We start from the raw sequence: 24,848 nt of genomic DNA on the forward strand, positions 1-24,848 counted from the left end.
GCTGAGCCATGCAATGAGGAAAAGATTCAGAGCCCAGTTCTACAACTGACTTCAATTAAGTCCAATCAGTTGCATTAGCTAAGGTTATTAACTTAGGGAATACACTTTTCCTCTCTCCACTGTAAATTTGCTTTGGTGTCCATTACTCTTTGGTAATGAGGAAAGTGCTTTCTACTCTGTTTTTTGTGCAAAAAAAGAGAGAAGCTGATTAGACAAATGGCCTTGACTTACTTCCAGCCTTAAATCTGACATACTGTTTTCATCTGATCAGCACTCTGCAAGGGTGTCAGCAAATATCTGATTTTAAGGCATGGAGATGGATTCTCAGGGAGCTGCAAAGGCACAGAAATGACAGAAGAAAATAATTAGGACAGAGGAAATGCTATTTACCTCAGCTGGCTGTTCTGGGACTTTCCTCCACCCCTTCTCCAAGCATGAATTTCACAACTAAACCACTGAAAAGATAAAAACAATAGCTACTTTCCAGAGGCACTACTGAAATATGCAGCCTTGGAGCACTTGAGCAGGAAGGGAAATGTGAAGAGTGACTTTTAACCATCTAGGAACATGTGCACGCTGTGGGCCAGCTATTCAGCTGCAGTAAATTGGTGCAGTCATGCTAAATAAATGTGATTGAACTCTCTGCCTTGCTTGATGAGCCGGTTCTGCACCAGGCTCCTAAAGCAGCCGGTGTCCCTCTGGGACAGGCTGCAGGAGCCAAGGCACAGCTCTGGGCCTGCCCTAATTCCCACTAATTGCTCTGACTGCCTTCAGTGCTGGGCAGTCACCCTGTGCTGCTGGGAAATCAGTGTCCCCATCACTGCTGCCCCCACCAAAGGGCTGGGAGTGACAACTCCCGACACAGTTTGGGGTCTTTTCCATACAAGATAAAATGCTCTGTTGTGTCTTTCAATAGGTGACTTGAACCTTAATGGAAAAATCACTGATTAGAATATTTTTATTATTGTTACTATTATTCATACCATTGTTATTCTGTCTTACTTGGGAGGTTGGGGAAGGAAAAACTCCTGCAATAAATCAGTGCAAGCTTTGAGAAGCTGGTAACCTCTGTCCTCCCCTGGAGCTTCCATCATCTTGACAGCAAGTTTGTGCTAAGGAGTCAAATACCAAATTAAAAGAAAAAAAATAAACAAAGTACTAGAACAAGGGAAACTCTGTGTGGTACTTCTTTCCAGCCAAAGAACCCTTTAATAGCAAACTATTAGACAAATCCCAGACCCGGGGGGTTGTTACAGAAATTTTGGATTCCTACCAGAATTTTTTTTGTGTTTCCAAACCTGTATTATCTGAACGCAGCTGAAAAGAAGAATCATTCAATACAAACAGAAGTATTTCCAGTGCTGTGGAAACCCCTGGTTCTGATGGGGTGTGTGATGTTTAATTGTCAGGGAAGCTGATTATTAAATATCATTAATATATTAATAAGTTCTAAGAAGAGAAGTCTGAGACCTTTAAAAGGCTGATTGTCAACTGTATAGAGAGATCGGGACACAAATGATAAATTCTAAAGTCAGAATGGTGTTTGCCTGGGTTTTTTCCTCTCTTTTTAGAAGGGAGATGACAAATTAATCTAGCCCCAACCCTCAGTGAAAAAAATGAGGCTCTATTAGTTTCAGAAGAATCATTTCAAAGGGCAAGTCAATAACAGCAAGACTCACACAAAAGAAAACCTTTGAAATCCTATTATTATTATTATTATTATTATTATTATTACTACAACTATTATTATTGGTTCATATGACTCAAATGTTATTGTTTTCTTCTTGCATTACCAGCCAAGAAAACCAAAGACAGCCACACAAAGTTTTGCAAATCTCAGCAGTTCTGATTCCCACTTACATTGCTGGAGCAGCTGTTGCACTCACAGAGTTTAGCAGGTCAGCTCTGTGTGTGGAGTGGCCCACACTGTGCTTTGTCTTCCTGAAAACTTGATTTAAGAGCAGGATTTCTGTGCAGCCTGCCCTGCAGAGCTAAAGGAGGCTCATAATGTTGGGTGTGTTTCTGTGTCAGAGAGGGCTCAGTTGGGTGCAGGTGCCTTATGGATCCTGTAGCACTGGTTCATGTGCATGTAAGGGACTGGTTTTAGTGCAAAGCATGCAAGGAAGAGCTCTGTCCCAAGAACAGTCTTTTGCTTTTTCTCTCTAAGCTCTCGGTTTCCAGCAGCACAAAAAAAAAACCCAAAAAAAAACAAAAAAAAAACCAAAAAAAAAAAAAGAAACAAAAAAAAAAAAACCCAAGGGTAAGGTCAGCTGAAACCACAGAGTTTTGCCCATCCATGAGTCAGGATCATTCACCCACCTCCTCACCACCACGATCACAGGGCAGCAATGTCAAAGTTTAAAAGCACCTCTCCCAGAACATGAACAAACCTGTGCTGACCATGAGCCTTGCCCAGTGTGGTGTCTTGCAGGGAAGGAGCTGCACTGCTTGCTTGCCCCATCACAGATGATGAGCAGCACTGGTGGCCACCAATGAATACTTACATGAGAAAAGAGCTTAGTTTATGTCAGGCTAGACAAACAGAGTGGCAGCATACCAGAACTGCTGCAATGAGTTTTTTAAATTTTTTTAATTGCATTTTTTTCCATGGAATAGCATGGACTGATCCTCCACCATCCCAAACTCCCTAGCAGGAGCACATGAAACCATTTTGACTGAGAGGCAGGGTTCAATGCTTTTTGGACTGTGTGAGTGCAGGTGCAAATGCCTACAGGAGATGTGGATTTACTGCAATCCACTAGAGATCATCATATTCAAAGCAGGAATTTACATTAACAATTTCTGTACGATTTCATGTTTACTTCACGGACAATTTCACTGAATGCACTGGTACATTCCTCCATATGTTCACATGCTTAAACCAGGACAGCTTGACTTGATTACAAACTGTCTCATTCTGAATCATGTAAAGATGGTCAGCTGCCCATGGAAAACCTGGTACACCACTTGCTCTTTCTTCAGCGCTCCCATTGCTCCATGGAAAATTAATATTTGTTTTATTTCTGTCCTTTTCCACTCTTTTCCATGTGTGCTTGGTTTCTGCCGCAGCCACCAGTAATTGTGGGAACAGCTCAGATTGTGTGGGATGTTATTGCACCTCCTCTGCTGACTGAAGGACACCAAGCTACATGAGCCTCAACCACTAAACGTTGATTTAACTGAGTTTAACCTCTCCAATAAACCAGATTATTTAAAATTAAAACCCCAAACAAATCACCACTGCAATGATGATGATGCTAACCTGATTATGCAGATATTATAAGGTTCAGGTCTTGTTAACTATATCACATTTACTCCTGGACAAGGGTTTGAGCCCATGGATAGTAAAAATTTCAAGGCCAAATGTGTTTTCACCCAAGTTAATTTTCCTTTGACTTCAATACAACATTGGAGAAAATGTGTAAAGAAAAGAAAGTGAAAACCAAACTAGATGAAGCATGGGAGCTAAATATCTGTCAATGGTCCCAGGTTTCATAGAATCACAGGATGGGTGAGGTTGGAAGGAATCACTGGAGGTCACTGGTCCAACCTTCCTGCTCAGGCAGGGTCCCCTGGTGCACATTATTCAGGGCTGTGTCCAAAGAGCTTTTGAATATCTCCAGGGAAGGAGGCTCCACAACCTCTTCCAGAGCCCCGTCACTGTGTTCTCTCTACATTTTTACCCTGCCTTAGGCTTTAACAATGACCAGGGCTCTCCTACTGGTGCCAGACTGCGGAGAGAGCTTTTGAAGCTCTTCATTTCCTCCCTGCACTCAGTCTAAGAGGTCACTGTTGAGCCAGACTTCCTACTTAAAGGAGTAATAAAACAACTCTAGCAGACACCAAGGAGTGAATTCATTTCTACCAGGTCCAGAGAAGTGTCTCTGGAGGAGGAGAGAAAAAAGCACAGGAAGGTGTGAGCGTGGGACAGCAGGATAACACGTCTTTTGATTCCCCAGGGAAGGTGGTGCCTGTGCAGCCCTTTCACCTCTGTAAGCAGAGGAGAGATTGATTTGAACATGACAACATCACACGTGCCAACAGTGGATCAGTAGGCAGTTTCCTCCTTACCTTCACTATATGTACGTGTGCCAAGTAGTATTGCAAGGCAAAAGCACTGCAGTTCCTCAGATATCTTCCAAGGATTCATTTGAAAGAGATATTCCATCACATTTGCACATTATCCAGCTACAAAGAAAGGACGTTCGTGTGTGCAGGCATTCTGGCAGGAGCTATTTGCTTTGGGGCCAGATGTAATTCAAAGTTATGCTGAATATTACACTGCAGCAGCTTAGCCAAGCACAGTAACGCTGATTATTAGGGTTTTCCTGGTTTTCCAGATGGAGCTGATTTCATTTAGTTCTCTCTCTTGTAATTAATAACTTGTCCCTTTTGTTCATTTTGAATCTTCGTTTTGTCTTCAGTGTTTTGTGGAACAGTTTCCAATTTCCTTAATCCACTGCTTGCCTCCTCGGTTCACGTAGCAGAGCTCATTCAGCCACACAGTTTAACCACGTGCAGCTCAAACCTTTGCTGCACAATCTCACATCCACTTCACATCGAGCTGGCATTTTTGTCATTTATATTTTATACGCTGTAAACTCACAAATCATGTCACTTCATACTAGAGCAATGTCAATAATCTCTTTTTTTTTTTTTTTTAGGGAAAAAAAAACCACCAACAAGCCACTAGCAAGCATATGGGATCTGTACGTTCTGTCCTTTGAACAAGTGCAGATTTAGCAAGGAGGGGGAGGGAAAGGAAGAGAACGAGAGCCACGTCCCCCCACTGCCAACGCAATGCCTGTTCCTGCAGCATCACTGCTTGGATTAGGCCCATGCCCACCCTACTTAGGTTTCAAATAAGCAAAAAATAGATGGAATTCAATTCCCTGCTGCCAGATTTTAGCGAGATTAGGCTTGTGCACACAGAAGAATTTTTTAAACAGCCTTCACATGGGACCAGCTCTTTGCATTGAGAGTGTGCTCATAAATGGGATATGAACTGTCAATAAATGATGAGTGTTTACTCTGTAGGCATAATACAGACTTGTGTAAAATGTGCTATAGGTAGTTAAACACTCGCTGGTTACAAACAGGGCTCCACACAACAGCACAGATTAACCAGACTGCGTTTTTTGTGCTTTTAACTCCTAGCACAAGGCATGACTCAGTCCACGACTGGGATCCTAAGTCTACTTCCACAATTTAGGCAGCAAATATTAATCTCCTAGATCATAGAAACAAATAATTAGTTTGAAGTGTGTAGATGAAATGGGCTTGCACACAGTGGCTGGCTGCTGGAGTCAGCCTGTACAGCTGTGTGTACGTGCACAGCCCCACGCTCCCACTGAGGACGGGCAGGGATGTCAGTGGGTCCCTCTAATGCTGAACCACTGACCATGGGAGCCACACAGCAGAGCATCTGTGATGTCACAGCTCCGACCCCAACACCAGTGGGACAGTCACCTCCCCTGGCTGTGTGCACTGAGTGATGAGAAACCCAGATGTGGGGGTGTTTGGGCTTGTGCTGTTGTTCCCAGGGGAACGTGGGTGGATGGCTGTTCTCTGTTTTCTTTTCTTTTGTCCCCCAAGTACTTGGAGCATCTGGGACTCCAGTTATTGCATATTTTAAAGCCTTTATTTCTTTATCCTTCATGCTGCACTGTGACATTGAATGTGTTTCAGATGAATGAAAAACGTCCTTCAAAGCTCATCACAATTCGATGCTTGTCTTTCTCTGGGACCACTTTGAGGTTTTTTTAACAGATTAATGTCCAGGAGGTCACAACATATGACTGAATATTAACTTTTAATAGAGTGAATTTTGCTCAGGAGCCGATTACAGCCTTCATGAGGCAAGAGCAATGCTAATCCTGGAAGGACTCCTAAAATCTTTCATAAGCTGCATCTAATTAAAAGAAAATTGAATACGCAAGAGTTGATGCACGAGTTGTACATTTGTGCATCCCACTCAATGAATGAATCATTTCCCTGCCTTCTCTGACACAGAAATACCTTTCAACCCATTAAAGATCTTAAATATTTTTACAGCTCTAATGGACCATGTCACCACAAGCCACCCAGGACATGGCCACTGAAGTCCAGAGCTGAGCTGGTGTAACTGTAAGCACTGCTGTGATGATTTGCATTGAGGATACATCCAGACAACAGGCTGTCTACAAGAGAACATGATTATCTATATCACTACTAAGGCAGACATCACCCAAACTGCTGTTAAATTCACAAGGTGGATTATTTTTTTTGCATTTCCATACCCCCTCATAACATATACACAGCATATGTGCATCCGAGGCAAATCTCAATCGATGCAACTCTACCAACAGTGTCACTCCATCAGGAACAGCACACGTCCCCACACAGGCCCAGCTGTTACCAGTCACCCCAGCCCTGGTACTGGTGGAGAGCCACAGGGAGCCAAGATCCAAGTGGATGAGTGTGAGCTGGTGGAATGGCAGGCGGATCCAGTGTCAGACTGGGATGCAGCACGGACCCAGCAGCCCCTGGCACAGAGCACAGTCCTGCTCCTCCCCATCGCTCAGGGAAAGGAAGATTCCCATGGCTGCAAAGCAGAGCAGCACTGAGGGCACACATGCATCATTCTGCAGTGTGCTGGAGACCTGTCAGCCTCACTCATGTCCCTTCAGGGGGCTGGGGTTAGATCAGCAGCCTTCCCACTGGATTAGCACAGAGCTTTGCAGCTCTGCCGGCACCATGCCTGCGCCTGTCAGGATCTATCAGACAGCCAAGGCTTAACAGCTAATGGAGTAACAGAGTGAAGAGAATAAAATTACCCCTTTCTGAAATAGCCAGAAACACCCTAGGTAATGCTGAACACGGCTGATGGTTTTACAGAAGAGAGGTTACTGCACTGCTGGGGGCTGCATGCCAGGGGAAGCACCCAGGCTGCAGTGGACAGTCCATAGCTGAAGGGGCAGAGTGGTTCCCATCCCAATTGCCAACCATGGATTGGGGTTCACTGAAACAACTGGGATGGACCAGGAACACTGAAGGGGCAAAAAGATGGGAAGAGGATTGTGAAATAAATGGCAGTGCAGTGGCTTTTTTTCCTTTGCTGCTGATCCCTCAAAATGTCATTGTCATGAGGGGTTGGGAACAAAGAGAAGGCTGCTCAGGTTTTGTGCTTCAAGGTTTGGGGGTTTTTTAATATATATATTTTTAATGTGTACTGATCTAAAGTTAAAGTAACTCAGGATGAATGGAGGCTTTCACCTTTTTATCAAGACCAGCATGTCAGGCTCAGACAGACCCCACAAGTCGCTCAGCTCCTGCTGTGATCCTCATGTGTGTCCTCACATGGCTCCCAATGGCTCTGAGTCTGTGCATCCACGTGATCCCCTCCAGGCACTGGAGTCACCTGGGGCCATCGCATGGTGGCCCTGGTCGGGGCAGAGGGAACATGTGCCAGAGCACAACCACAAGGGCAGGCACGTTCCTAGATCTGCGTGTCACCACCAGCTCTGGCCCACCCTCCCATGTCCTCCTCATAAACCACTGCAGAATAAGAAAGCAAACTCACAGCATGATGTAAATCAAGCTCAGAAAGATTACGAGCCTCTTCTCTCATGAACTCAGTTATATTTTAAAAAAAACTGCTTAGAGCCAACAGCTGGTGTTTAACAGTTTATTCCAGGGGTCAGTGAGAGGGGAGGAGGGTGATGCTCGGTCTCAGCAGGCCATGGCAGGCAGGGGGAAGGCTCAGCTAGAAGTAGTTGACGACTCTGCGGATGGACTGGACGCTGGCGCTGCGCGCCTGCCACTCGCTGAAGCTGCCGAACTCGCCGCGCTCCACCACGTACATGCGGCCCCGGTAGTTGGGCTCCTCGTACAGCACCCACCTGGGCACAAAGGGGGGGTCACCTGGGCCCCCTGCAACGTGCCCGCTCCGGGGGGCTGCACTCAGGCACTGCCAACCACAGGGCCTGATTCCCATTTCCCACCCCACACATGGAAACGCTCCTGGTGGAGTTCACTGTGGGAGCCTCCCCCGTCCCCCACAGCACGGCAAATACCCAAAGCCAGGCTGGACCTTGCCTTTGGAAGATGTTTGGGGTTACACCAGCACTGCGCCCAAGGCTTTATTGCATTGCTGGAGGAATGGACCTCTCTGAGCTTCACCATGTGCAACAGAAACAATTTAATAGCGTTTGGTAGTGCTAAAGAAGGACACGAGTCCCCCCAGCCCCTGCATAAACCCCTTTTTTAGGGACTATAAGGGACTTTTAAGGGCTGAAACATGCAATGTTTGATGGATGTTTTGCCTCTTTGAACTGATTCGTTAGTTGTGATGGGAACCATATTTAGTAATTTCTCTCTTTGTTAATAATTCTTAATGGCCTCTTTGATGCTTTCCAACAGAGAGCAGGGCTTGGCTTGGTTATCTTTATCTATACATCCAGAGTTAATGACAACTTTCCCTTGGAATACAGTCAAATGGATACAACATTCAATAACCTTGGTGGTTTTGGCATGCCTGCCTTCTTCACCTGGCTTGGCTACATCATTCTCCATCGCCCTGGCTTGTGACATGTCTTTCTCCATTTGAAGGTCAAGTCAGGAGCAATTCTGATGGCCAAGAAGGACAATTTTGCTGCTTTTCTCTCCCTTCACTTCACATGATCTTACTGTGGCCACAAGTGTCACCCCTATCCTCTATGTCAGTCTCCCATGCTTCTTAACCATATTTTGCCATTGCTCTGACAGTTTTACAGTCAGGTCACCACCCTGCCATTGCTGAGCTGTTCATCTCTGCCTCTTTCCTCTCATCCCCATCTTTTTTAAGATTTTATGAGGATTTCTGCTGCTTTTCCCATCTATGTGCTCAGCAATGACAGCAAAGCAGAAATGCAATCATCCAAATCATTTGGTTTCTGTGGTCTGTCTTTGCAGGAATTCAGCTGGGACACTGGGGTTGGGACCTACTGTATGTGGGATTTCCAGGGAGAAACTTCTTCAAGAACTGGAGGGGTCAAAGACTGCTGGGCCTCAAGGGTCAGACAACAGCTGGTGAATTCAGATCAGTCTAACCCAAAGCAAAAAGCTGGAGGCTTAGGAAAAATAGTTTATAAAACCAGCCACCCACGGGCATTATTTAAAAAAACAAAACAAGAAAAGTTTGGGATATTTATCCAAGGCACCTTACAGGTTCCTTGACATATTTGTGTTGTGTTTCTGAGGGGACATGAGGTGGGACTGTGCTGGTCCCTTCTCCCAGATCCCTGTGCAGGACCAGCCTGTGGATACCAGCATGGAAAACTGTGCCTTGGATTTGTGAAAGAGAATCCTGCATTGCTGACACGTGGTTCCTGCAAACAAACGGCCTCATTCTCTGGCACTTGTTGCAGCCAGTTGATATCCCAAACTGGAATTACAAAATCATTTTCAGCCTTTTGCTTTGATGCTCCCTTTGCAGCAGTGGGGAAGGCTGCCCACTGCTCACCTGTGAGTGTAGAGTACCCCCACCACGTATCCCAGTGTGCAGTGACAGACAGCGTCCTCAGCTCAATTAACCACAATTTATAAAATTGTCCTTCTCTTTCTTTTCAGCTCTTCTGCTCTAGGGCATCTTTTCATGACAGGTGGACCCTGGGGAATGGAGCAGGGGGAAGAGCAGCCCCTCACAGTCACTGTCTTTCCCAAGATTTCTTTCCAGACATGGTTGCTGTGTCTGCACCATTACATGGGGGGAATGGGACAGGCTTTGGTGTAGATAAGCAGACCGAGTGACCTGGTGTGGTGATAAGAACCCCCCCTGAACTTGTCCCTCTGCTTAGGGGAGGGCTGAAAAAACCCAAAACCCAAAGAAATAAAAGGAATAGCAGAAAGATGGGAGTGAAGTGTGCTGGCAGTGCAAGGTGATGAGTGAAGGACTGTGTGGCTTACTTAGCTGTTCCTTTATTGCCTAAAATTTACGTTCTCTGAGACCATCAGCGAGAGGGGAAATAAGTCAGGAGCCCAGAAAAAAAAAAAAAAAAAGAGATGATCTTGTCCTCAAGCCCAGCATGGGAGAGCTGATCCAGGCACATAGCACACAGCCCTCAAACATCTCAGTGCTGTGTTTCATTAGCACATAATCCCAGCGGACATGGGAATAAAATGCTCATGGAACCAGCTCAAACTCTGTAAGCCAACACTGGCTGCTCAACCTGAAAAGTGAGGAGGGGAATGCTGCAGTATCTGCCTGAACCAAGCAGGAGGCTTTCAGTGGAGCTCAAAGTCACTTATTCTCCATGTAGGACTTGAGCAGTGGCACGGGCAGGTGTCACCTTTGCTGAGGAATATGTGATGTTCATTGGGCAGCAGTATTTGGGTACCTGTCCTGCTTTGTCTTTCACAACCTGGCTGCAGAGCAGCTACCAAGCACTCATGAATGCTTCAGCAGAACAAATGGTTGGTCTGGTTCCTTCAGGTTATTCCACTGTAGTGTAGAAAAGCTCTTTTTGGGGTATTCTCTCCTGGGCTACAAAACAAATTCAGCTTTTTAAAACTGCAATTTCTAGTCCGTGCTCTGTGGAGCAGCTGAGGCACAAAGGAGGACAAGCAGCACACATCTTCATCTAAAATCAGATGGTACCATATGTGGTAGTGGAGCTGGCTCTGCCGTGGGACGGGCGAAGCCACTCACCACAAACCTGCAGCAGCTCCCGAGGAGGCGGTGACACCTCACCACTGCTCTGAAATAGCAATTCACTGCCTTAAACAGCTTTACCATCACCCTTCCTGGCTGGGGGGTAGCAATTGCCCACCCCAGGAAGGCAGCAGGGAAGGTGCTGGGCCCCCTCAGGCTCACCATGCCCCAGGCCAAAGGCTGATGTTTGTCTCCATTGCCACTTTTCCAGATGATCCATCATCACTTCCCGCGGGCACAGCCACCTCCACAGAGCGCAGGCAGCAACTTTTTATCAGCACATGACACCATCCGTGGATTTTGAAATGGAAACAAATATTTCTGTATCCAACAGATGTCGTGTTGTGGGAATTGAGGGTGACAATCACAGAGGGAGACTGTGGCTGAAACTGCCTTTGTCTCCAATGACCCCATCTCCTCTGCTCCCCAGATGAGTCCTAGAACAGCTTGCCAGGTTATGCCCAGCACCATCTACACCTGCAGCACCTCTGGGGGCACCTGGGTTTAGAAGATCCATCCAAAGGAGAAAAGTGGTGCTATAGGGTCCCTTCCTCTCCTGCTCTCACCTCTCTGTAGTGGTATCTCATCCTTCCCTCTCTCCTCCTGCAGTCCAGGATAGCAGGTCCCTCTGCATTGTCCTGCCTTTAATTGCCTTTACAGACCTTGCCAAGCATGTCCAACACTGATCTTCCCAGGATCTGAATGTAATGCTACAAACCTCAGCGAGTTTCCTCACCATGCTCCTCTCTGTGCTTTATTTTTTCCAATTTTTTCTCACTATTCATGGACCTTGAGAAGTCCTGTAATGTTAACACAAACAATCCAGATTCTCATGTGAGGGAGAGCAAGCTTTGTGTCCTTTATATATTTTGTAGTGGAGGGGGAAAATCAATCTGAAAAATTCAAGTGCTTGAAACTTTCTGGGCAGCTTCCCAATTCTCAAGCTCCAGCCTCTGCTACAGGGACCCAAGCAGTAAATTGGCCCTAAAGCTCTTGCCAGAGTACTCAGAGGCTCCCTCTGGGCTTTGTGGTGTTAGTACTCAAATGCTCAGCACTAACAGGGTCCCTGGTGGGCTCCAACCATTTCTTCCCATCAGGAGTGGGTAGCTCTGCTCCTTAATGAACCACCATTGCCTAATCATAAGGCTGGATTTTTGGAAGAGGAGAGGCCTTGGTTGGATCAGAAAAGCTCCTGCAGGACACTTGCTGCTGCCAGGATGTCTTGATGGCAACAACCTTTCCCTATTCTTTAAAAAAAAAAAAAAAGGACACAAAGGGTCCAGCATGTCACACCAGGTGTCTGTGAGCTGCACAACATCCACTCCAGGACAGGTGAAGAACAAGGCATCTGTGCTCCCTCCTCTGCAGGGGCTTCCCCCTGAGCCAGCCACCCTCTGCCTGGCTCTGGGAAGGTGTTCTGGCATTCCCCAGCTCCCAGCACGCTTGACATAATTGTCAGACAGACAGAGCAAACAGGAGACAGAGAGAGAACTGCCTGACTGACAAAAAAAAAAAAAAAACCAAACACAAAAAGGACCAACACCATTGAAAAAATACAAACTGCCACCAAACATCAAGGAAAAGGCAAAACTGACATCCTGGCCAGGCTTTCAGGAGCATCTGCAGGGGCAGGAGGGGGGCTGAGCCTCAGTCTGGGCATCACCACTGCTGCCAGCCCTTCTTTCAGAGCAGGATTTAATGTAAAGGGGAGGTGCTGCTGCCTCAGTTTTGCCATCAGAGGTAAAGGTGTGGTGAGGCCACTTGCAAAGCAAAAGCCCTGACCTGCATCACCTGGAGCTGTCCACCCAACTTCCCTGAGAGCTTCAGCATGGATTGAAAGAGGGAGGGAAAGAGGGAGGGAGGGAGGGAAGGAAGGAAGGAAGGAAGGAAGGAAGGAAGGAAGGAAGGAAGGAAGGAAGGAAGGAAGGAAGGAAGGAAGGAAGGAAGGAAGGAAGGAAGGAAGGAAGGAAGGAAGGAAGGAAGGAAGGAAGGAAGGAAGGAAGGAAGGAAGGAAGGAAGGAAGGAAGGAAGGAAGGAAGGAAGGAAGGAAGGAAGGAAGGAAGGAAGGAAGGAAGGAAGGAAGGAAGGAAGGAAGGAAGGAAGGAAGGAAGGAAGGAAGGAAGGAAGGAAGGAAGGAAGGAAGGAAGGAAGGAAGGAAGGAAGGAAGGAAGGAAGGAAGGAAGGAAGGAAGGAAGGAAGGAAGGAAGGAAGGAAGGAAGGAAGGAAGGAAGGAAGGAAGGAAGGAAGGAAGGAAGGAAGGAAGGAAGGAAGGAAGGAAGGAAGGAAGGAAGGAAGGAGATGGTTTTAGGCTTCTCATTTCATACACCTTTAAAAGGTGTCTCAGTTCCTGTAACTCGTGCTTTGCTGCCACCCCCCCGAAGTCAGAGCCCTTTGAAGCAGCTCACAGTGGGCAGGCACCAACATCCACCTTTAACCAAAGGCTTAACAAACATTTTTAGGCTTTCTCCAAGTGCCCCCAGCACTGACAGGGTTTTCCACGAGGGAGCAGTGTCTGCAGCCCCTGTCCCCTGCAGTGCCCAGGCAGGGAGCGTGGCAGTGGCTGATGCCAGGACACTGGAATCACTTACGCGCCGTCGCCGTAGACTTTGAGGGCATTGATGCAGGCCTTGTCCCAGCCTTGTCCCTGCAGGAAGGAGCAATCTTCTGTCAGCTCCAGGCTGGGACCCCTAAAATGGCTCCCCTCGAATATTTCGATCCTGTAATGCTCGCCGTGCTGGGGACAAAGGGATTGGAGTCAACAGCAGCACCAAAAAAGCACAACAAATTGTTTCTCTGGCTTTTGCCAGACAAAGAGGGAGACAGAAGGGTGCTTTGGAAGGGGAATGTGAGGAGCAGTCCAAGACCATTGGTGCCAGCATGAGCAGAGCTCGCACAAACTCGTGCTGCCTCCCAGCACACCAACCATGACAGCAGCCAAAAATCCCTCATCCCCATGCCTGGTTGCACCTTCCTGCGCTGCTGTCCACATGCTAACACATCGTGGGGTGCCAGTGCTCAGGCACACACAGCCCCTTATCCATCTGCAGATCCCCCCACCAGCCCACAAACCCTCCATCCCAAATGCAGCATCAGCGGCAGCCCCGACACTCTGCACAAACAAGGAAAAAAGAAACTATCCTGAGTGTACAAAGATGTTGGATTATTCCCCTAAACTAATTAGGGCTGCCTCCAGTTTCATGCATAGCTGCTGTTCCTCGTGAGAGCTGTTTGCCTTTCTTTTAGGAAAATAAAAACAGGGGGGAGAAAAGGAAACTTTCCCAGCATCATCGTTGCTGCGTGAGCCCCTGATGTTCACGTGTCACAAATGACTCCAGGGAGATCTCTGCAGCCTGTGGCAGAGCTGTGTGGGACAGAGCCAGCTCAGAGGATATTCTTAAGCCAAATTCAAAGAATACCTAAAGGCATTTTTCAAATAAACAGCGTCAGCACATGAGAAGGCCGGGCTGCCATGCCAAAGCCCACAGCAGGCAGGCGGATGCCGGGCCTGAGCAAACATTCCTCTGGGAATCGGCGCTGCACAAACGCCTCCAAGCCCTCGCTGGCATCTCACAGGGAAATCCTGGGCCAGGAAAGGAGGAGCACATCCTTGTGCTGGCCAAGGTCCAGGGCCTGGGCCAGAGCATCCCTCCGCGTATGGAGGTGCTTCAGGAATGATGTTACAGACCTGAAACAGAGCTGCTGCTGTGCCAAAAGCAGTTTCAGGGCCAGTGAGAAATCCCACCAGCTCCAGCTGGGCTCATCATTGCCCCAGAGGCCCTCAGTGGCAGGAGAATCAATGGAAAGAACCAACCCATGCTCATTTTTCTTTGTTACTTTTTAATCTTCCCATTTAAGCCTTCCTCTGGACAGTGCTTTTGAAAGCTTGATAAGGGGAAGGGAAAATAATGGGTTTAGTTTAGGATTAACGGGGTAGGAGGGTGGTTTGCAACAGCAGAGAATTCAGCTAAAATTTGCTAGGAGCAGCCCTATGGTCAGGTTGGAAAGCCCTTGGGCTGCCCTCTCCCGCTTTGGGTGCGTGGGGAGATGGAGCAGCTGCAGCTCAAACTTGCCTCAGGCAATGAATCTCCTTCTGAATTCCCCCGTGAGCATCTCACAGCAGCTTACGTTAAAAGGAAAAGCACGTGGTACCAGCAGGACCTTGCCATCTCATCTGGAAAACCACAGGAATATCTCATCCTCTTAAAGGCACTGTGTTTTGCACTGTGAGAGGAAGGAGATGTATCTTCCTCCTGTCTGAGGACACAGAAAACTGCCTCGGCTTTGTGGCCTGCACGGGGACAAACCCACCCAGGAAACTCCTTCCCGCTCAACGGGACACCCAATTCCTAAAGAACACACCTTTTTATGGCTCTTCTCATGGAGCTCCTGTGACCAGGACAAACCAAAGGCAGCAGTGCTCTGGCTGGAGGTCCAGCAGCAGCAAGCCCCCACTCACCATGCCGACGGGCCGGCAGGAGCCCAGGTGGTCGCTGCGCCCGTTCCAGCGGTAGAAGTCGGGATACTCGCCGTGCTCCAGGATGTACTGCTGCCCTCGGAAGTCGGGGTGGTCGAAGCAGACCCAAGCTCCGCTCTGGACGCAGATGGAGTTGACTCGGTTGAGGAAACCTTGGTCCTGGAAGCTGTTGCAGCTGCCACACACGTCCAGCTTCCTGCCCGTGAAGCATTTGCCTTCGTAGAAAGTGATCTGGGGGGAGGAGGAGAAAGGGCCCGTGTTTAGGAGCAGGGACACGGCTGGACTCCCATTCCAAGCAGATGGGAATCTCTTGCAGATGCATCATTTCAGGGTGGTTTGGGTTATTTTAGCTGCTTTCCAGCAAAAGGAGCACGGCATCAGTGGCATTTTTTCCTAAGAAGTGTATTTGTTTTTCTGGGAAGGCAGTGCATCCCGCGTTTGTGACACTTCTCACCACCTCGTGCTCGCTCACACACATTTCCAGCAGGAATGTTTAAACAGGAAATTCACCTCCCGAAATGCAGCTCCTTCTGCCACACCCTCCCCATCATCCCCGCTACCAAATTTGCTCCCGGGATCACCACTCACACCATGCTGGCTCTATCACCCTCATCAGCTCCTTCCACCCGGAGGATGCTCAGGCTCCGGCCCCAGGCTGAAAGGGAAGCAGTGGGGTCATTACTTACTTTTCCCGAGTATTGAGACATTTCTGCTGGCTGTTTTCCAGGGCCAGGAGCGGGAGCCGGAGCGGAGCGGCGATGGGCAGCCCTTTGCACACCCCGCTATATAGGGACTGCCAAGGGGGGGCCGGCCGGGGCTGGTGCCGCCAGGGCTTTCCGACAAAGCCGCAGCAACCGGGGGCTTTGCCTTTCCTGCTTCGTAGGCAGAACCGCCGGTAACGGGGCCTGCTGAGTCCGGGCTTTTGATTTTGGGCAGATGATCTGACAAAAGATTTGCTTGGCAGGGCTTTGGTCGATTAGCGGTGCACATTTGCTGCTCCTTTTTGGAGAACTTCTTTTTTTTTTTTTAACTTTTTTTCATCTTTATATAGGATACTTATTTTCATCTTTATTTTTTTACTTTATTTTCATCTTTCTGTTTCTTTTTTACTTCCCCCCTCTGTTTCCCCCTATTTTATTTTTTTTTTCCCCCAGAACAGATAACAAGTAAATGAAGGAACAGCAGCATCTCTAAGCATGGCACATAATTTCTCTATGTCAGGTTTGCTTTTTCCCACCTTCTTCCCACCTACTGCAGCGTGGCAGCCAAGAGAGGGTGTCCTTGAAGACTCCCCACCAACAAACATTGCACTCCATCTGTCAAACCAATGGTTTCTCATTTAACCTTTGAACCTCTCCTAAAGGCACCTCCAAAAGCCAAGGACCTGATCCCCTCCAAAGCACAAAGGCTGGGCTCACAAACCCACTGATGCTACTCACAAGCAGGAATGTTTTGTTCTTCCAGCACTGAAGCCCTGACTCACAGCTGTAAGTCAGGATTAGAGGAACTTTTGGACCATAAAGCTACCATATTAAAGTAACTCACATTGCAGCTATATGGGACCATGAAGTCCTTGTTTGTATTATAAGAATATCCAGATATTTTTAACTGTCATATTCCCAGGACCAACAGCAAAGGAAGCTCCCAGCCCATAAACCCCATCAGTTTATGCTAATGAGCCAGGCTAGGAAGAGGTAAAGGCAGGTGTATGGGGGTGGCCTGTGGACCAGCAGGCAGAGATGTACCAAGGGGCCACATTTAAAGGAGATTTGTGCTTTTATGCTTTTTAATACCTCTGGAAGAGACTTCACACGCAGCTCCTGCTCACTGACTCCTCCTCCTCACTCACTGGCCCCCCATCACCTCCCCTTGGTGCCACCTCTCTCCCTGGACCATCAGGCACATGCTCCAAATCTGAACCCTAAAACCTCCTCTCCTGGAGGCTGCTCCCATCCTCGGGTGTGCCAGCAGCCTGGCTGGCAGCCCCGCTCCGCTGCCTCAGCTCACTGCTTCATCTCGAGATTAAAGACTCCTTCAGGAGAAAGGATGTCATTACTGGGGCTCAAACGTGTGCCACCCTTTCAATTAAGATGTAAAAGTTAACAAGCACGTGTGCAGACACACGTAGGCTGAGCCAGAGGATGTCACTGACTGGGATGCACTGGAGGAGGAGGGAGAGAGGTGGCACTTTGTGCCGGGAGAGGAAACACATCCTCCAGCTGGAGCAGGCAAACCTGCCCTGGCATCACAGCAACACGGCTCACACCGTATCTGTTGTGCTGTGAGGCAGGAAACAATGAAAAACCCTCATCTGATTAAAAAAAAAACAACCCTGCCCAAAACCTCTTTGAAACAGCAGTGCTAATTTTGACGTGTTAAATTGATCGTCAGATGGTGCAGGGAAAACTAAAAGCACGCAGAAAGTTCCACTTGGAAGAGCTGCAGCCAAGATGGGGAGCATCAGCAGTGTTCCCAAAAAACCCAAAAACCAGGCATTTCCTGTGGCAGTAGTGCCCTGGGAGGGAAGGAGAAGTGTCCCTCTTCTGAGTCATGGCTGGGAGCACGAGGACAATGGGGTGGCACTGGGACAATGGAGTGGCACTGGGAGCCAGCTCTGCACCCACTGGGGTCGGAGCTCAAGCACTCTTTGGCCATGAGCTTTGGGTGTCTGGAGGGGAAAACCCATGGTACCCATGGCAAACTGCCCTAAAGCACCCAGGAAAGCAAACACTGCCTTCAGGGGATTTCTATGGAATCTCAAAAGCCTGGTTTCCTCTGGCTCTGCCTCATGAGGGTATTTTCCTGTTTCTCTTAAGGTGTGACACTTAATTCAATGTGCAAGAGCTTGATGAATCTGAGACTTGTGCTCGGCTGTCACATTTCTTAGAAACAGTCCAACAGGTTCAAAGGCTATTTCACGAGAGGTGGAAAGAGGTTGTGGCAATTTTATCCTCATTTCTTGGAGAAACCATGCTAAAGATAGGAAATAAGAAAGGACCCTTCTCTAGAAAAAAGCAAAATGATGGGGAAAAAAAGAATAGGGGAGAATGGCAAATCATAATTCCTGGACAAAACCACTTAACTCCTTGCCAAAGATGGAAAGGCTCCAATGGAAGAGATAAAAGAGCACCCTGAGGAGCCTGTGGCCACTAACAGCATTTCAGGCAAGTGATGCTGGGGCTGACCTTGCCTCCTGCTCGTGCCCAGGTCCATCTGACCATGAGCCCCACAGCAAAAGGGTTGTGGGCAGCTTTCCTGCACTGTGGCTGCTTAAAGGATGAAGCATTGGAAATGAACTTGTAAGTTTGAGAATTTGGCTTCAACAGCCAAAAACCAAAAATCTGAGGTTCTGTTGTGGGTTTGGTTTAGAGGAAGGAACTGGGTTTGATGTCCACAGGGGCAGCTCCAGGCTGTGCTATCTCTGCTGGCCTTTGCTGCCACAAGGCTGAGGAGTGAAGTGGTCAGAGACAATTTGCTCTCCAAATTGTCCAGGCCAGAGCTAGGGAAGCTGAGCAGGGTGTGACTCCTGGAGGTGAATCTTTGGGAGTGACCTCACGTATGTGAATGGAATATTCCCTGTCAGAGGCTCAGCAGGATGAGCATTCTCCTCCAGGTACCTCCTACAGCTGGCACACCCCACACAAAGAACCAGTAATGGAGCAGCAGCCAAGGAGTTGCTCCACATCCTCTGAAAGGGCCACACTTCAGCTTCTGGAGGAGCCTGTAATATTTGCAAGGCAGTGTTAACACCTGGCATGGAAAATCCCTAGCTCAGGGCTTTCAAAACACCACCTTGCTTTGAAAAGATCATAGATTTTTCACATACCTCAGTATGAGATACTTTGAGCTCATTAAATAGGAAACAATCATGAGTCTCGCTCCTTCCCTTGTAAAAATTGCTGGCTTGCTGCTGGGAATGATGAGCACATCCTGTGGGACTCCTCAGAGCAGCAACAGACCTGAGTGAGAAACCATCTCATGACTCAAGGGAGAGTTTCTGTGTGAAATACATGCTGCTTGCTGGTCCACCTCAGACAGCTGCCACAAGTACCAATTTCTGCTGGTGACAACCCAGTCCTGTACCTGAGTGTACCACGTGCTGCCCCCCAGAGCTGCCAGGGGGCCTGGGTACTGCAGAACATCCCTGCAAAACATCCAACCCACACCCTCACTGGCAGAACAAACCACCTGCTGCTGGAAATGGGAATCAGCTGCCAGGCAGTGGTTTTGGGTTCAATGTGTTGCCTTCAGCATGGATGCACTACAACATAAAAACCTCTGGAATATCTCTGCCAAGGGTGGCCATCTCACACCCTGACCCACCACCCATCCCATGGCAGCAACACCTCGCCCATGTGGGGTAAGGACTCCAAAAAGCCTCCTCACACTCAGAAAATCCTGTCACAAAATGATGGATCTGGCCAGATTCTTACTAGGAAAAAAGCTCCTCACCTCGGAGAGGGGACCTGCTGGTCAGGTTTAGTCTTGTTTTCAGTAATATTCTGTCCAGGGTTCATCACAAACCTCAGCAACTGACTGAGATGGAACCTGGACTTCATTTTGGAAAGCATCAAATAGCCTGGGGGGCGAAATCCTTTCAGTTTTTACTGTATTTCAAAAAAGTAAAAGTTCCAGCAGGGAAACAGGATATCCAAGGAAAAGTGGGGTGCTAAGAACACCCATCACCCACACCACTTTAGCCATGTTTCTGCACACTCACAATAGCTGAAAAGATCTGTGCAAAGGTTTTCACTCCCCAGTTGTCAAAGGGGAGAAATATTGACCTTATTAGATGAAGTTGTGAAGATTAGCCAGTATTAGCAAAATGCTCTGAAGATGAGCAGTCCTGATTACATAAGGGCTAATTAGAAGCTGTTGATTTCTCCTTCTGGAGAGGCTCGGCTGTGTTAATTAGCAGGGTAAGCCCAGCAAGCCTGGGCACATCACATCATCACCACCTGCACCATGCTTGCACAGCACCTGGGACATCTGCACCTCGTCCAGATATGACAGCACAGCTACTGCAGACACACAGCAACAATGAAAACACTTCTCCAGCTTTTTTCTTCTCCAGCATGGACTCACCAACCCTCTACAGAAGCTGGGAAGAAGCACAACAAAGAAGGCCCCACAGAGCCAGAGGTGACTCCCCAAACTCCCTGTCATGGAGTTACCCAGGCAGGGACAAATTTCGTTTAGGCATGGAAACATCAGGAAAAAGAATTTAAAATTTCCATTTAGCACCTGCAGTCCATCCTCCCCCAGCTGAGCTCACCTGCCCCACTGCCTTACTGATCCTCAGCATTTCCAGGCATGGCAGCCTGGGAGATGGGCAGCTCCAGCCCTGGCTCTCAGGATTATTCACACAGCAAAGCGAGGAGCTGGACAGGGGCACAAGCAAGGCAGGAGACACTTCCAAACCAGGGCATTATAAATCCACACAAGTACAGTGATAACTTAACATGACTTAGAGTAGTTAATCTTCACATAACCACAGAACTGCTGGGGTCAGCAGGGACCCCTGGAGGACACCTGGCCCAAGCCCTGTTCAAGCAGGGTCACCCAGAGCTGGCTGCTTGGGACCAAGTGGCTTTTGAGTATGTCCAAGGTGGGAAACTGGTGGACTGTGCTCAACCTCACAGTGAAAAAATTTTGCTCATTTCCTCAACAGGAAAAGGATCTTTGCACTTTCACCTTTGAAAATTATCATCCCTTAATAAGGTTATTAAGTCTACATAATTTTTTTTCTAGCCTGGACCAGAGAACTTTAACAAGGCTGTATAAATTCATCAACTCCAGGAAAGCAGCAGTTTGCAACAAAGCAGTATTTTGTTTCTGTACATAACAGGACTTCCACAATTGCCCATCCTCACCTTCAGGGCTCTCAGGGTGAAGAACCCAACCTGTCCCAGCTCAGGACAAGGAAGCACAAGGCTGCCCCAGCCTGTGTTAGACTCCAGCTGCTGAAGGTGCCACCCTGAGAAGCCAAGTGAAATCTGTGTACAGCCAAGGATGAGGAGGAATTCACTGATCACACTTGACTACACATTTCAGCAGAACTGCAAGATTATTGCACATGGCTGGTCCTTAGATCTTATTAGCAGAGAAAGGCTTGGAGAAAGGGAAAAATTTCCCTTTTTTACTGGATGAAGCAGAAAAAGAAAGAAGGGAATAACATGTGGATGAGCTCAATTCTTCAGCTATTATGGAAAACACAAGAGCACTACACATCTCAGTGCTGAGTGCATGAATTGTTTGGGCTGGAGGGGACCCAAAAGCCCATCCAGTTCCAGCCCCCCTGCCATGGGCAGGTTCACCTTCTGCTAGACCAGGTTGCTCAGAGCCCCATCCAACCTGGCTTTGTGGAGCATCCACAAACTCTGGGGAGCCTGTTCCACTGTATCACTGCCCTTAAGAATTTCTTCCTATTAATTATTCAAAACCTACTCTTGCACTTTGGAGCCATTGCCCCTTGTCCTATCAATACACAGCCTTGTGAAATGTCCCTTTCAAGTCTCAGAAACTCCCACCACAAATCACCCAGAGAATCTGCACTTGCCTTTAAGCCCTTGTGGAAAGCCTCACCACAGCAAGGCAGGACCTCAGTTATCCCAGACTGTTAAATTGCACATGCCCTCATGCATCTCCTTTAAAACTCTTAGCAGCTGGCACGCCTCAAGAAGCAATGCAGCAGCTATTACGGGGGTTAGACTGATGCCAGTACACCTGCAGACAAAAAAAAATGGAGCAGATGTGGTCACTGAGGTTTGTGTTACTCCAGAATCTCCACCCCGTGACGCAGAACACGACGCTGTGCCTGTGATGCAACGCCACAGCCTCAGGTCGTGCAACAGCTCAGCAGTGCTGGGGATGGGGCACTGAAATATCACAGAGTGGCACAGCCTGTGCTGGGCTCCTCAGGCCATGCTCTGCATCCTCAGCCACTCCACTGCCAGCCAATGCTGCAGGTTCTTGGGCAGGAAACAGCCCTGGCCCCAAAATCAGAGCATGGACTCATTTCCCTGAACAAACTCTCTGCTGAACTCCAGCAATCCATCATGCATAACAATCATCCAGCTACTCAACCTGTGCTTGGCACGAGGGTGTGTGAATTCATGGAAAATGGGTTTTCAGAAACATTGGGAAATATCCTAAGTGGAGAAAAAGGGCTTTTTTTCTTTTACCAGTTACTCTCATGATGACCAAAGAAAATACCAAGCTTCCCAATGTACACTGTTGAGAGATTTAGACAATTTTTTATATCATAGGAGGGAACAACTGCACAAAGAAAATAAAGGAACAAAATGCTTCATTTGTATCTTTTAGCACAGACTCTAAGGTAAAAGTAAATTCTGGTTGCAAATACGCTCCAACTTTCCTTTCCTATATATTCCTGTCAGAAATTAAGTTTTCAAATGAACACAAAAATGCAGGTGAAACACTTGATTCAATTAACTGTTCCCCACATCAGCCTTGTTTGTTTTTACTATTTTGGGTTTTGTTCTGCTTTTCAATACAAAGTAGGTCAACTGCAAATTTTTTAAATACATAGTTGTAAGTAGTTTGTTTCCACACTTGGGAGATTACAGCTTGCTAAGCCTCCAGCCCAAAAGCCATGGAAAAGCCTGGAGCTGGTCAGGGAAAGCTGTGCAGGAACCCTGACTGTGCACAGCCAGGCAGCAGCAGGCCGCTCACCTCTACCAGGAGCACAGGAATTCACAACAAACAGCCCACACCGATTTGTTCAGGACGTGCAATTTATTTTAAATGACATTTTTGTTCTCTTAACAAGTCTACGCTTGTGACCTGGATAAATCCACTCCATCCTGCCAGCACTCCCAGTCACAAGTCTGCGTGAACAGTCCGTAGCGCGGGAACTCGGGGCGCCCTTCACTCAGCGCTTACAGAGGGAAAACACAGAGCAGGTTCTGACTGAAACCCAGGACTTCCAAATAAAGCTGGCACTTGTCTCTCCTTCCCTCTGCTCTGCACAAAGCAAAGCAGAGCTGCTTGGCCAGCCTGGAGTTCCAGTAGCAAAAACGTTTGGGATCACTCGCAAACAACTTCCCGAGCAATAGTCAAACAATCCATTGGCTCCAAGGATCTCACGCCTCCTCTTAAGGTCAGCAGGTGAACATTTTTCACAAAAAAAAAAAAGTTGATATGGAGTAATCAACGAAAAATTATAAACAGAACATTTAAGGTTTGCAGCTATTTTATTTACAAGTATACATTTAACACAAAGAAACACTGATATCGAAGCCTAGTTAATAGTAGTGTAACAATATGCATCATTTTGATGATTATTCTAACCAACAAACTACACTGAAAAATTAATGCCAGTAAAATTCTTGGTCATAATATTAAGAAATACAATATATAAATTGAAAATATGATTGCTTAAAATTTGAAAAATGGAAGTGAAGCCATTTGCACAGGAGTCAGAGTTTAACATAATCTGAAGGGAAAGGCTCCAAACCAACTGTTTATCTTTCAGGTTAACAGAAGAAAAAAAAAAGAAAAAAAAAGGAAAAAAAAAAGAAGCATAGTTTATCCTTAAAGATAATGGGCAGTTTTGCTTCTTCAGGTAGAATGTATTCCCAGTGTTTTCAGGTTCTGCAGTGGAATTACATTACTGAGCATGAAGACTTCCCTTGTGAAGCTGCCCCATCGATTTTTTCTGCCTCCAAAATTATCCTCTTAAAAACATCAACGGCAGTCTGCAAAGAGAGAGCACAAGTTTAGGAGGGAAGGTGGGGCTGCCCACTTACTGAAAGAATAACTAAAAAAAGGTTAGCAGTTTTAGCAACTACATCAGCAGCTAAACACATCCAATGCTTATTCCTAAAGTGAGGAGGGCAAACACAGTAATTTTTGTTTCAGAGGGAAGTGCAAAGCCCCATCCACAGCAATCCTCAGCAGGGAGGGCAGACAAACTGAGCCAGATTCACACCAGAGCTAATAACTGTAATCACCTTCCTTTGCATGGTGAGTGGCTGACTGCACAGAAGGTTTGGATGCTGTGCTGCTTTGGAGAATAAACCAATTGGTTTGCTCTCAGTAATCTTTAAGATAATGAATAATTTCAGAAGGCAGCAGATTTTTCAGCTCTCAACACTGACTTTGCACAGCTCAGTATGAGGGGTGACTTTACTACTCCTGATTTTCTCTCTGTCCCTATGAGTAAGATCCATATTAAGCACAGTGACACTTGCAGAAAGCACAAGCTGAATTGTCACTAATATTAAGCAATATCCTTTAATAAAGTCCTCCTGAGAGAAGTTGTTACATTTTAAATAGCCTGAACTGCATGACTAGAGCTTCAGTGTGTGAATCTTCAGCTTGGAAATGGTCTCCTGACTATCTCAGACTGACATTTGATCCAACTTCTGGCCATCCACGTCAGGAATTCCCAGCACAGGAAAGTATATTCATTATATAAAAGCAGTCATGCTAGAAAGAGGATGGAAAGGGGGTTTTGTTGGTTTTAATCAGCAGGCTGAAGAGCACTCTGTGATTTATGACTACATATTCTGATTTAACAGATGTTTTTCCACCTCCACAAGATGTAATTCTTAACTGGATCACTTCCAAATTAATCTCATTGACTGAAGCCCCACAGCAATCTTAACAAGATTAGACTTCATGTTAAAGTTTCCTACATTTATGCTGTTTGTGCACAGTACGATCTCTGGAACTATTTAA

The 24,848-nt window shown here is 47.2% G+C and overlaps 2 protein-coding genes and 1 long non-coding RNA gene across 3 annotated transcripts in view; 1 reads left to right on the forward strand and 2 right to left on the reverse strand.

The window, feature by feature from the left end:
• Window positions 1–5,495: 5,495 nt before the first annotated feature.
• LOC135286902 (uncharacterized) lies at window positions 5,496–6,542 on the forward strand. The gene is made up of 3 exons (XR_010350895.1): window positions 5,496–5,549; window positions 6,055–6,250; window positions 6,348–6,542. It is a non-coding gene; the product is annotated as an uncharacterized LOC135286902 (long non-coding RNA).
• A 1,135-nt stretch (window positions 6,543–7,677) lies between these two features.
• On the reverse strand, window positions 7,678–16,133 carry CRYGN (crystallin gamma N). Its single transcript, XM_064399856.1, has 4 exons — window positions 15,830–16,133; window positions 15,126–15,421; window positions 13,258–13,403; window positions 7,678–7,880 (listed from the first exon to the last, which is right to left on the reverse strand). Exons 1-4 carry the CDS (start codon window positions 16,131–16,133, stop codon window positions 7,745–7,747), a joined length of 882 nt encoding a protein of 293 aa, XP_064255926.1. The 3' UTR covers window positions 7,678–7,744.
• Window positions 16,134–23,340: 7,207 nt separating this feature from the next.
• Window positions 23,341–24,848, reverse strand: part of RHEB (Ras homolog, mTORC1 binding) — a 38,259-nt gene continuing 36,751 nt past the window's right edge. Inside the window, exon 8 of the mRNA XM_064432497.1 lies at window positions 23,341–23,863. Coding sequence (XP_064288567.1) covers window positions 23,771–23,863 — 93 coding nt within the window. The 3' untranslated portion in view covers window positions 23,341–23,770. The remainder of the gene's footprint in view (window positions 23,864–24,848) is intronic.

The sequence above is a fragment of the Passer domesticus genome, chromosome 1 (assembly GCF_036417665.1).
Source record: "Passer domesticus isolate bPasDom1 chromosome 1, bPasDom1.hap1, whole genome shotgun sequence".
Taxonomy (NCBI): domain Eukaryota; kingdom Metazoa; phylum Chordata; class Aves; order Passeriformes; family Passeridae; genus Passer; species Passer domesticus.